At 40.5% G+C, this 13439-nt stretch overlaps 1 protein-coding gene across 2 annotated transcripts in view; it reads left to right on the top strand.

Moving 5' to 3' along the window:
* The first annotated feature begins 3259 nt into the window (after positions 1–3259).
* DSC2 (desmocollin 2) overlaps positions 3260–13439 on the top strand; it is a 37845-nt gene continuing 27665 nt past the window's right edge. For both annotated transcript variants that reach the window (XM_010380897.2, XM_010380906.2), the window contains exons 1-2: positions 3260–3782; positions 12524–12608. In XM_010380897.2, coding sequence (XP_010379199.1) covers positions 3714–3782; positions 12524–12608 — 154 coding nt within the window. In that variant the 5' untranslated portion in view covers positions 3260–3713. The remainder of the gene's footprint in view (positions 3783–12523; positions 12609–13439) is intronic.

Genomic DNA, 13439 nt, shown 5'->3' with positions numbered 1-13439 from the left:
TGGCTCACACCTGTAATCCCAACACTTTGGGAGGCCGAGATGGATGGATCAGGAGGTCAGGAGATCAAGACCATCCTGGCTAACATGGTGAAACCCTGTCTTTACTAAAAATACAAAAAATTAGCCGGGTGTGGTGGCGGACTCCCGTAGTCCTAGCTACTCGGGAGGTTGAGGCAGGAGAATGGCGTGAACCCGGGAGGCTGAGCTTGCAGTGAGCGGAGATCGCGCCACTGCACTCCAGCCTGGGCGACACAGTGAGACTCCATAAAACAAACAAACAAACAAACAAACAAAAACTTTGAAATGTAACAGAAATTGAACTTGATTAGTATACTATGTTTCGCTGAGATCAATTCTGAAAAGTGAAGTTCCACGAAATATACATGCCATTAAAAAGTAAAGATAGCATTTGTTGAAAAACACAGAAGTTTAAAACTTTTTCTTAAATTGAGAAAGATTCTTTTTAAAGAATTGGTTCAAATTTTCAGAGAGTGCACAACTGACGCAAACTGCACAGCTCATCTTAGTATTACACTGTTAATTCATTTATTAGCAGACAAGATCTGGGGTTAGTGTTGAAGAGAGGGGGTTGAAGGTGAATGAATTGGCACTAGGGTTCAGCCCTAGATCAGGACAGAGAACTCTCTGAGGAGAGGTACTGGAAGGACAGGAAATAGGGAGCTGTCATGAGGAGGAAGTGAATGGATCAGAGAGATGTGGTAGTACAATGGCAGGGAAGATGGATGTTCATAATAACTGACACTGAGGGAGCACTTAGAATGTGCCAGGCCTTGTTCTGAGTGCCTTGATATCATTTAATTATTGCAACAACTCTAAAAGGTTAAAAAATTGTGTTCATTTTATTGTGATTAGCAGATGTTTCCCTTTATGCTCCAACCTATGAAGCAACTAAACAATGTCCTTTAATCTTGCTTTTTTGCCTGTTAGGTTTGTGTTTGCCTTGCTTTTGAATTCCATTCTATGTCATATGCCATGCTGAGCTGGTTTCGCCCTGAAGATGACATCTGTCCCTGTGGATCACTCATCCTCTGATGCTGGCAGGGGAGGAACTGGCAGGATTCACAAAGCTCATGGAGAGCGTCTCTATTTGCTCATCAGTGAGTAAGTGGGATTTTTTTGGTTGTTGCTGCCCTTAATAGTTTCTGGCCTCTGAAATTAAAATTGTGAAGTTAGGCTGGATAGATTTCGCCTGTGGGCTTTGGATTGCAAATTGTTCACTTCTTTAAGGACTGCTGTGGCCCTGACTTTCTATGTTATCTCTGAAATGAACACCCATTTCCAGCCAAGCTTCTCAAAAATCTGTCATAAGCAGTCTAAATAGTTTAATTTTAGATGTAGAAAGCACCATAGATAACCTCCGGTATTACCTTATTATTATTGACTATCTTACTTAACAGATGGACAGATGGGAGTGTTGAGACCTGAGAGATTACTTAAGCAACACAAAGGAAGTTGCTTCTTTTGCTCTGGTGTACTTTTTACTGTAAAAAGTGTATTTTTATTGGGAAACTAGTTCATGAAGCAGAATCATATTCATAAACAAAAGTCATTCTTTTTTTTTTTTAAAAAATCACATCTACTCACATTCCATTGCATTTTTAAAAATATGCCGTTTGTTTCAAACCTATGTTCTAGAGGGATCTATTTCAGTGACCATATAGCCTAACCTAAATACATTAAATAAATTGGGTACTTGTTCAGAGAAAGTACTTTATATTCCATTCTTTTGTTTAAAGTTTTTTTTTTTTGTGATAAAACAAACAAATCACCATTTTAATAGCCTCTATCCATTAATGTGAAGAGGAAAATAAATATCTAAGATGAATTCTGGTCAAATTGCGCTTCCACCCTTTCCTGGAATGAGGAAAAACATGAGCTGCCCTTAAGGCATCAGAGGTTAAAGAGTAGGCAAGAGTTTGGAAATGTCCTGTAGTCAAAGCCTATGATGATAGTCTGAGTAGAACTCCAGAACCTGAAACTAGCTTTCTTTTTGTCCTCTGAAAAAGCTTCGTGCTAGAGATCATGATGTCATCATTAATAGGATGAGGTGTGCTTATGGTATCATTGATGGAAAACCATGAGTGTTAAAACATATGGAAATGGAAGGATGTCAACTATAGTCTCATGCCTCATGCTGATGAGGCTTATTTTACTAGCAAAGCGTCGATGATAATTTTATGGATATGGAGACAGAACAGCTGATTCGTGGCATTCATTAATAAAATAGAGCATGGGACAGACACACAGAATGTAAGGCATGTGCTGTTTGACATTAATTTTTAATTTAAATATACGCTCAGTATTGCAATAATTCTGGCTCGGCATATAATGGTATTAAGATGGTGAACGTTTTCAAGAATTGAAATGGTGTGAGTGTCACAGTTGGCTTTGCAAATAGGATTCTCAGGACATGCCTGAGGAAACTTAAACCAAACAAAAGGGAAGAGACAAGTTTCTCCTTTTGTGGTCAGGCTTACCTGGTTTAAGTCAGTAATTGAAAAGAGGTGCAGGAGGATGAGTCAGATGCCTTGCCATTGCTTTCTGAAGAGCCAAAAGAACACAGCATTTATATCTTAATCTTCCAGATTATGTTCTGCAATAATTCGTTTAGTTTAAGTGCACTTCAAATAAAAATGTATATTATCCCATTCTTATTCATTTCTCACCATGAACTCTGGTTTTCATGGTAGTAAAGAAGGTGAGAACTCTCCACTAGATGTTCAGGAGTCCGGTACAGGAAATAAGTTATAACTTTATTTGTGATCAGGGATGTTCTTGGAGAAAATCAGTAACACAGGTGTAGCCCACGCCTAGGAACTCAATGGATGCATTTCCCATAGTAATTCGCCCTCGATTTTATTATTTTGCAGTGGCCTTGATTCCCTAACTTTACGTATGTATGTATGTATATATGTATTTTTGTCTCTAAATTATGGCGATTGTCTTGTATCATTGTCATGCCAGTAAATTCCTAAAAACACAAGACCCCAAAGAATGGTGCCTCAGATTATGATGTCTGAACTGCTTGTGGGTGTGTGTAGGAAATTCACTCCAGTAGAGTGTGTAACAGCCTCCTTGGAGTCAACTTTCTATCAGGTGGGCCTCAGGCAGCTGTGACCTAAAACCCAGCCTCTGCGGCTCAGACCTCGCGCTGTAATTGACCCCAGGGCAGCGACCGCGGCCCGCGCGAAGGGCAGCGGGCAGGGCGGAGCCGGGGCCGAGCGCGCGCTCAGGAGTGAGTCTTTGTGCAGTCAGGGCTTCTGCTGGGCAGGGCAGGCTGTTAATCTCGCCTGGCGGACACCGGGGCGTGGGGGGTGATGGCCCTTATAGGTGGCGTCCGCTGGTGAGAAACACCTTGCGCAGGTAAAAGGGTGGCGGCGAGAGGGAGTTCCCACCCATGGCTTTCTTAGAGAAATGAAGTCTTAAGTCTTAAACAGACAACAAGGAGGGGCCGATCGGTGTCTTTTGGACGCGCCAGGAGCCCCACCCTCCGCCAAAGGAAAAGCCCCTTGGATGAGAGGCAGGCGCTTCAGAGAAGCTGAGAAAAGCGCCTCTCCGCGCGCGCCACCTCCTCCGCCTCGCGCTCCTCCTGAGCAGCGGGCCCAGCCTGTGCCCCGGCCGCGGTCCTCGCCCCGCGGAGCCCTCCTACCCCGGCCCGACGCTCGGCCGGCGATCTGTCCCGAACCCTCTCCATGGCGGCAGCCCGCCCCTCCGGCTCCTGGAGCCGAGCCCTCTGCCGGCTGCTCCTGCTGACCCTCGCGGTGAGTGCAGCAGCGGTCACCGCTCCGGGGAAGGGGGCGATCGCCTGGGGTACGGAGGAAAACCCGGGGAACGGGGATAGGTGGGGGTGGCAGGGAAAAGCTGGGGTGAAGGGGCCTCTGGGTGGCTAGAAAATGGAGTTGGCGGGGGTGGGGGAGGGCAGATAGGAAGAGGATCCCGACCTGGGAGTTGGATCCCCAAGGGGAGGGAAGGTGTCTCCAGTAGATGTAATCAGCGCACTCAGGCGGGAGCGGGCCGCCTTCGCCCAGGCAAAACCATGGCCCCTGGGTACGCGCCGGGGAGCTGGGTGCGCCGGGGCGGGGGTGCGCCGGGGCCGGGGTGCGCCGGGGCGGGGGTGCGCCGGGGCCGGGGTGCGCCGGGGCCGAAGTGCGCCGGAGCGGTCCAGCTGTGCCTCTGGCACCTTCCCCGGGAATGTGCGGCCCCCTCTGCCTCAGCGCCTGCCCAGGCCACGGAAAGGGGAATCGCTGGGCGGCCGGGACGGAGCGCGAGTGTCCTTGGGTGAAAAAGGGAACTGCTTGCCTTTCTGGGAATTGCTTACTCTGGGAGAAGGGCGGGGGGAAGTGGCGGGTGGGGGAGGGGATCTTGACCCTCTGCTCCTGAAGACTGTGGACTGGCGGGCTGTAGGTGAACATTTGTACAGTTTCAGTGGTTTCTTAACGTGCGAGGCTTCAGTTCCCTAAATCTTTGGAGGAAGGAAGGGTCTTTCTGATTTCTTGTCCCCAGGGGCGACTCGATTTTTCTGCTCACCACTGGCTCCCCGCGCCACCACCCCTTGCCCCAGATTCTTTCCCTCTTTAAAGATCACTACAGCAATGACCCTACCCCTTCCCAGAGCTGGGAGCCTAAGTGGTTGGCCTTATTTGGAGCGGGGCAGCCCCACTCCCAGCCTGGACAGATAGGATCTCCTTGGAGGCCTGAAGACACAGAAAGCCAATGCCGGGAGCAGCCTCTGGGGAATGTGGGATATAAAAAGTCTGATTGGACTTTTCCTGGCTTCCTGGAAGACGAAGCAATTCGACAGGTGTGGAAAAGTGCTCCTTGCCTTGAGCAAAAGGCATTGGGAGCCAATCAACCTTAAAGGACAAAGGGAGGAACCCGGAAGGCTAATTCCCTCTGGGAAAAGGGAACTGGGGGCTGAAATATTCGTATACTTTCCCCTTCTCTTCGGCTCTCATTTCGCAGTAGAGTTCCACATTTTAAAATCATGAATTGGTAATTGTTACGATTATTAGAATGTCTTTCTCGAGGAGCTGAATGGACTTCAAACCCTTAACTAAATTCCCAGGGCATATTAATAATATAGAAAGGGCCAAGTACACAGCAGTTAACATTTTACAGATGAGGAAACTAAGAATGGAATAAATAACGGTAAGAACATATGTTGATGAGTAAGGAATAAAGTTTCATTAGACTCCTAATAAAATTGCAATTTCTTTTAAAACCACTGGCCATTATTCTTTAAAGGAAAAGGCATGCACAGACACTGGCAATGCGTAGTAGCATTGCTCTGCATATACCTGCAGAAAGAGCTTTCTGTGTGTCATCTCAGATTCTGTTTAGGAGAAGGTGGGGTATCAGTGAGTGGGATAGGAAGTGTGCTGGCCCTGGCTGCACTCTCATTCTGCTGGTTTTTGCTCTGTGCACGTCTGTGCAAACCCCTGCCAACCTCAACGTGGCTGTTGTGGTTGTGAGTCTCAAGTGTGAGAAATGTGTAAATACTGAGTGTAAGAAATTATTAAGTAAGAATGATTTTAGCTGGGCATGGGGTGTGCACCTGTGGTCCAAGCCACTGGAGAGAGGCTAAGGTGGGAGGATCGCTTGAGCTTGGGAGGTCCAGGCTGCAGTGAGCCCTGGTCATGCCACTGCATCCCAGCCTTGGTGACAGAGTGAAATCCTGTCTCAAAAATTGGGGAGAAATGACTTTGGGAGGGGAGTAGGATCCTTTACATTACCTCCTTCCCATATACCCAAGTAATCCTTCACCATTCTACAAATCAGCTTCTCCTCACTTCCTAATGTTTCTTCAAACCACACCTGGCTTAGCCACTTGAACTGTGTCTTTTGCTAACCACATAATAAAGCTTCTCTCTCCCTCTGAGATCACTGGCTCTCCCGTGCTAAATCCGAATGACTCATTCTTTATATGGTTCCACCTTGTAGCTTTTGCCCTTATTCTTGACACTCACTCCCTTTTTCTTTAATCTTTCTGACCACTCAGGGTCTGACTTTCTACCTAATGTCTTGTCTTTTTTTCTTTTTGTCTTGTCTATTTCTTTTTTTCTTTTTTTGGTTTGGTAAAAATGATATAACATGAGATCAACCCTCCTAACGCATTTCTAAGTGTATTGTATTGTGAAGTATAAGCACAATGTCACATAGCAGATCTCTAGAACTTTTTCATTTTCCATAACCAAACTTTTATATCCATTGAACAGCAAATCCCTGTTTCCCCTACCCTACATCACCTGGCAACCACCATTCTATTTTCTGCTTCTATGAATTTGACTGCTTTTTCCTCCACTCTTAAATGATGGTGTCTCTTGATGCTCTGTTCTAGGTCTTGTCCTTTGGAATCTACCCTGTTTCCCTAGGGCATTTAATCCACTTTTATAGCTTAAAATATCACACAGTTGCCAACATACACTAAATTAATGTTGCTAGTTCAGATGTCTTCATTGAACAATAGTCCTTTGTATCACTCTACTGACTGTGATGTGTGACACAACATTTTTTTATCTTCCCAAACAATGTTGTTTTTCTTTTAGTGTCCTGTATTTCAATATGTGTCAGTACCATATGCCTGTTCCTCAAGTAGGAAGTCTGAAAGCTGTTTGTTTTTTCTTTCTCACTGCTCCCCTTTCTTAATCCATCAAGTTCCATTAAATCTACATTCAAAGACAACTCATGGGTCTCTTCACTTGTATCTGTCACTTCTGCTATTACAAATAATGTCACAATGAATAAACTTGAATGTATGTCATTTCATATATGGGCAGGTGTATCAGTAGGACAGATTACCAATAATGGGATTTACAAATAAAAGTGTAAATTAGGCCAGGTGCAGTGGCTCACGTCTGTAAATCTCAGCACTTTGGGAGCCTGAGGTGGGAGGATCACTTGAGCTCAGGAGTTCAAGACCAGACTGGGCAACATGGCAAAAACCCCTCTCTACAAAAAATACAAAAATTAGCCAGGCATGGTGGTGCATGCCTATAATCCCATCTACTTGGGAGGCTGAGGTGGGAGGATCACTTGAACCCAGGAGGTGGAGGTTTCAGTGAGATCACACCACTGCACTCTGTCCAAAAAAAAAGTGCCTAATTTTGTTAGATTTTGTTCTTCCCTCCATAAATGTTGTATATTACTAGACAGAAAGCTATTTTATGATAGATATTACATGATCGAGGATATATATATATATATATATATATATATATATATGTAGGTGTAAAGATAAATTGAATCTATGCTTCATTCAGAACACCACAGAAAATTCCAGAGATGAAAGATTTAAATGTAAAATATGATTCCCTACAGGTAATAGAAGAAAACATAATAAATTGTTATATAAATTTGGAGCCCACGAGGCCTAGTTATGACTTAGATTTCGAAAGCCAATTTATTACAATTGAGAAAATTATATGAGAGTACATATATACATACTTCTTCATGGCCAGAAAAACAACTCTAACCAACCAAAAACACCACAAGCAAAGTCAAAAGGTGATTGATAAACTGGAAAAAATATTCACAAGTCATATTTAAAAGGTTAATCTAATACATAAAGAGCTCTTGTAACTCAAGAAGGAAACGTGCAACATGGATGTAACAGTATCCATAAAGTAGTAAAATGGCTCTTAAGTTATAAAAATATGTCAACCTCACTCATAATAGAATATGAATAAAAATTACATTGAAATGCCATTTCACACTTGGCAAACACCCAAAAGTTCAACAACATGCTATGTAGGCAAGAATGTGGTTGACTCATAAATTATTGGTGGGTGTAATAAAAGGTTACAACTTTTGGGGACTTTATGCAGTCATACATAGTGCAAATACAAATTGTTTTACCTCTTTTCTAATACCTGTGCTTCAAAGATCATTCTATTCATATGCCAGGACCATATTCATTTAATTGTTGAGATTCTATGATTTATAATATCTGCTAGGGCTGATAGCCTTTCATTGCTTTTCAAAAAATTATTTTCCTATCTTAATTTTTTATTTTTTCCTTATGGCTTTTTAAATCAGCTTGTTTAGTTCCAGAGAAAATTTTATGGAGGTTTTTATTGGTATCAAGAGTTTGTAATTTAACTTAGTAAGAATTGATATAGATATGCTATTGATTTTTGTCTTTCTTTTTTTGCAAGTGTACTTTTCTGCCCTGCAGAAATGTTTTCAGGTTTCCTTCAAATAGGCTTTACATGTTTCTTGTTAAATTTACTACTTGGCATTTCAACTTTTAATTGCTTTTGAAAATGATTTCTTTTTTTTTTTGAGACTGAGTCTTGCTCTGTTGCCCAGGCTAGAGTGCAGTGGCACGATCTCTGTTCACTGCAAGCTCCACCTTCCAGGTTCACACCATTCTCCTGCCTCAGCCTCCCGAGTAGCTGGGACTACAGGTGCCCGCCACCAGGCCTGGCTAATTTTTTTTTTGTATAGGGATTTTTAGTAGAGACAGGGTTTTACCGTGTTAGCCAGGATGGTCTCTATCTCCTGACCTCGTGATCCTCCCGCCTCGGCCTCCCAAAGTGGAAAATGATTTCTTATATTATCTGACTGGTTTTGTTTATAGGTATGAAGACTAATGATTGCCATGTTTTCATGGTTATTTCTGCTTCCTTACTTAAGTCTCTTCTTGTTTTATAGTAATGTATTGGTTGATTTGCTTGGGTTTTCCAGGTAAACAGTCATATTAAATGCAGAGATTTTTTTTTTTTTTACATCTTCCTATCTAATATCCTTCTCTTGCAAATATACCTTTAATATAATGTAAACTACATATGGTGACCTTGGAAAGCCTGTTGTTTCTGAGTTTAACTGGATTGCTTCTAGTGCTTTCCCATTTGTATTGTGTTATAATTTATAAAGATCACATTGCAAAAGTACTTATCAATTCTTATTTTTTGAGACTAAAAAAATAAAAATGGTTATTGAATTTGGTCAAGTGCCTTTCTGCATCTGTGATGGTGATCACATGTCAAGCCTTCTTTAAATTCATGGCTTGAAGTTTCTGGACCAAGCAAAAGATGTGAGTGTGGATCACAGATCCACGCAAGGGCCAGTTTACTTCTGGCTCAAATTTGTAATGAGGATTTAGCATTAGGGTCCCAGATTAATGTGGAGTGGATCCTCTTAGATCTTAGGTGGGCCCTGTGCTTTGATTTCATTCTCCTCTCCAGAGGCCAACAAAGCAGAGTCAAATCTTTGCAGATCAGAAGTTGTTCCTGAGTTCCTCTTACCACTTTGTGTTCCAGCTTCATCTTCAGTTTTGGCCTAGCAGTTGCTTGCTATTTTAGTAGCTCTTTGATGCTTTAGGATGTTCGAAAAATGTTATGCATCATTTTTAATTAGTTTTGGCATAGATTTTTCTTAATTACCTAACCTGTTATTGTTGGAAATGACAGTTATTTCCATTCTCCACATTGGACAGATCTATCACATTCAAATATAAAGCTGCTTACTTAATTTGTTTGCTTAAAGTAAGTCTTTGTTTCTTATTATCATTGGGAAAAAAGATCCATGTGCTTTGCTAATGCCATTCAAAATTTGGCCCACACCCACTTCTTTGAGCCCATGTTAAACTTCTGCCCCCGCTCTGGTACACATATCAACCATTCCAGATTTCTTCTTCAGGTCTGTGCCATCTCTGGGCCTTCACATATGCTGTTCTTTTGTTTGCAACATTTAAGCTCTGTCTCCTCTTAGCCTGTCTCACTTGTAGCCACTCTTCAGGTGACCTCACCCGGCTTTTAGACATCACTATTCCCTCTGCTCTCCTGTAGCTCTCTGTACTTCCTTATCATTACATTCGTCTTACTTTGTTGAAATTACAAATATGTCTTACTCTTAGACTGAATGTTTCATGAGGACCATGTTTACTGCTCTGTATGTGGTACATAATACACATTCAATAAGTATTTGTTGAATTCATGCATGAATGGATGGATGTCCAAGATACTGTTATTCAAAGAATTGTCGTAATCCAACCCTTTCTCATCTTCTCCATCATTATTACCTTAGCCCAAGTAACCATTACCCCAGTCTTAGATTCCTGCTGTAGTCTCCCCATCAGTCTCCTGGCTTCCACTCTTACTCTTCTACAACCTATTTTCCACATAACTAGTAGAGTTATTCTGTATAAATATCAGTTTACGCCACTCCACAGCTTCATCATGCTGTTGCCTCTCTTTGCATTCAGAACAAAATCTGTACTCCTTACCATGACCTTTTAGACCCTACATCATATGCCCTTGACTGTCCTTTTGTTTTCTTCTCCTATCACTCTTCCCTCACTGTGCTCTGCTACTGTGACCACCTTGTTCCTGCAATACACAAGTCTCCTTCCAGGATCTTTACTCTGGTTCTTGCCCCACCTGGAAGACTCTTTCCTAGTTCCTCACTTCATATACACTCAGGTATTCTTGTTGTTACCCTCTCTCCCTGCTTTATTTTTGTCATGACATTTATCTCTTGCTGCCTTGGCATTGTGTGACATTTGTGCATTTGTGTATTTCTTTTGCTTATTATCATGTAATCTTTGTGAGGCAAGGACTTGGCTTTGTTCACTGCTCTCGCCATTGAATGTGTTTAGCACTTAGTAAGCAACCAGTAAATGCTGGTTGAATGAATAAGTGAATGTATTCTTCCAATCACCTTTAGCTGGAATCTTCAGAATAATCTGATTCTACTCCTATTCTCTCTTGGCTATGCAGCCAGTGAAAATTCTTCATATCATTTAATTTCCAGTTCAAAATGAATGTCTTTATTGTGTCTATCCCAACACTTCAAATGAAACCCAACCTCTGCTTTATTCAATCCTTCAAGTGTAATTAAAACTGGATAATTAAAGAGTCTTTAATATATATTAAAAATAAACATTTCCATCCAAATTTTGATGATTTTAGTTAATGTTTATAAACTTTGTAAGTAACAGTGTAAATGCTAGTTAACTGTCTTGCTTTTGGTCAAAGATGTTTGTAAAACTAGAAAAAAAGAATGTGAATCTTTGAGAAACATCCATTGTAAAGTTTCAGTCAGAACAGAATTAAATTTCAGTGTGTTTATATATATGTTGCATTGGACTTGGTTCACCATGAATCACTAAATCATTAAAAAAATTTAAGTAAATTATTTTGTAAAATGAACTTAACTTTTATTTATGAGAAGATACACCTTCAAAATAATTGTATATTTCAAAGTTATGTGCCTATCGTGTGGAGTAACACATAAATACTCCCCATCATCACTTCATGGCAATAAGTCAATGTTTGTCTTTAAAAGCATTGACTTTTTATTTGGTATATTATTGATTTGGTATCATATCTCATAGGCAATTAAAAATGTATTGAAACAGTTTGCTGCCTCAGTAAATTTGGTTTTCTCTTTCCTATGGATATACCTATGCTGCCTTCCTGATAGTTTTCAGCACTCTCTCACATAGGCTGTTGTTGGACCGTCACTGTATGCACTGAACTAATCAGTGAAGTTATTATTACATCCGTTTTACAGTATAGGAAACAAAGCTGAAGAGCATACATAATTGTTTGAGTTTACAAGCTTTTTGCAGGAGGAAGCTAGAACTCAGTATGTTGTTTTATTCTTCCCCTTGATATACTTTTGTCCTGATTTCTTTCTCCAAAATGTTTTAATTTTGATAACTATATAAAATGATTGATAATTATATAAAGTGATTTATAATTACAGAAATCACATATAATTATAGAACTAGAAATACCATATGACCCAGCCATCCCATTACTGGGTATATACCCAAAGGATTATAAATCATGCTGCTATAAAGACACATGCACACGTATGTTTATTCCAGCACTATTCACAATAGCAAGGACTTGGAATCAACCCAAATGTCCATCAGTGACAGACTGGATTAAGAAAATGTGGCACATATACACCATGGAATACTACGCAGCCATGAAAAGGGATGAGTTTGTGTCCTTTGTAGGGACATGGATGCAGCTGGAAACCATCTTTCTCAGCAAACTATCGCAAGAGCAGAAAACCAGACACCACATGTTCTCACTCATAGGTGGGAATTGAACAATGAGATCACTTGGACACGGGAAGGGGAACATCATACACTGGGGCCTATTGTGAGGAGGGGAGAGGGGGGAGGGATGGCATTAGGAGTTATACCTGATGTAAATGACGAGTGGATGGGTGCTGACAAGTTGATGGGTGCAGCACACCAACATGGCATATGTATACATATGTAACAAACCTGCATGTTGTGCACATGTACCCTAGAACTTAAAGTATAATAAAAAAAAGACCACAAAAAATTCATGTATTTCTATTTAATTAAGTATTTTAAAATTAATATTTAGTGTAGTCAATCAATATGTAATGTAATTAATATTTATATAAGTATTACATCCTTTTTATATGTATATAATATATAAATTTATAATTTATATAAATGATATACACATTAAAGGTTTCTTTTTATGCATAATATTTGATTTTTTTCATTTTTTAGATTTTAATATTTGCCAGTGATGCCTGCAAAAATGTGACATTATATGTTCCCTTCAAACTAGATGCTGAGAAACTTATTGGTAGAGGTAAGGAAGCCCTAAAATTTGTAATAAATCCTGATTTGCTCTGGTAAATATACACCATGGAATACTATGCAGCCATACAAAGGAACGAGATCTTGTCCTTTGCAGGGATGTGGATGGAGCTGGAAGCAATCATCCTCAGCAAACTAACACAGGATCAGAAAATCAAACACTGCATGTTCTCACTTATAAGTGGCAGCTGAGCAATGTGAACATGTAGACACAGGGTGGGGAACAACACACACTGGGGCTTGTTTGGGGTTCTGGGAGAGTGAGAGCATCAGGAAAAATAGCTAATGCATGCTGGGTTTAATACCTAGATGATGGGTTCATAGGTGTAGCAAACCAACGTGGCACGTGTTTACCTATGTAACAAACGTGCACATCCTGCACATGTACCCTGGAACTCAAAATAAAATAAAAACACTCACACACAAAATAAATCCTGATTCGCTGTGATATTTTAAAATTAGTGTAATTTTTAGAATGATAACTCCGCTGGAACTAGTAGATAAAACTAACGTAGTATATTATCATTTGTAATACATGTGGTGTCATTCTAATGGAAGGAATATTGTTATTTTTGGAAAACATGATTATATGAAGTTAATAAAAATATTTCACTTGAGTAATAATTATTGACATTTACATTAGAGGAAAGATAAAGACATTTAACATGCCTCTAAAAAATTGGCAAATAGTATTGAAAGTTTTTTTTTAGTTTAAAGGTATTGTTTTTGGATTTTTATTCTTAAATATTTCACTCTGTATTGTACTTACTTCCACATATTATTTTTATCAGTTAAATTATTTCACATAACTGTGAGAAAAGAT

This window comes from Rhinopithecus roxellana, chromosome 21 (assembly GCF_007565055.1).
Source record: "Rhinopithecus roxellana isolate Shanxi Qingling chromosome 21, ASM756505v1, whole genome shotgun sequence".
Classification (NCBI taxonomy): Eukaryota; Metazoa; Chordata; class Mammalia; order Primates; family Cercopithecidae; genus Rhinopithecus; species Rhinopithecus roxellana.
This window is presented reverse-complemented; position numbering and strand designations above follow the sequence as displayed.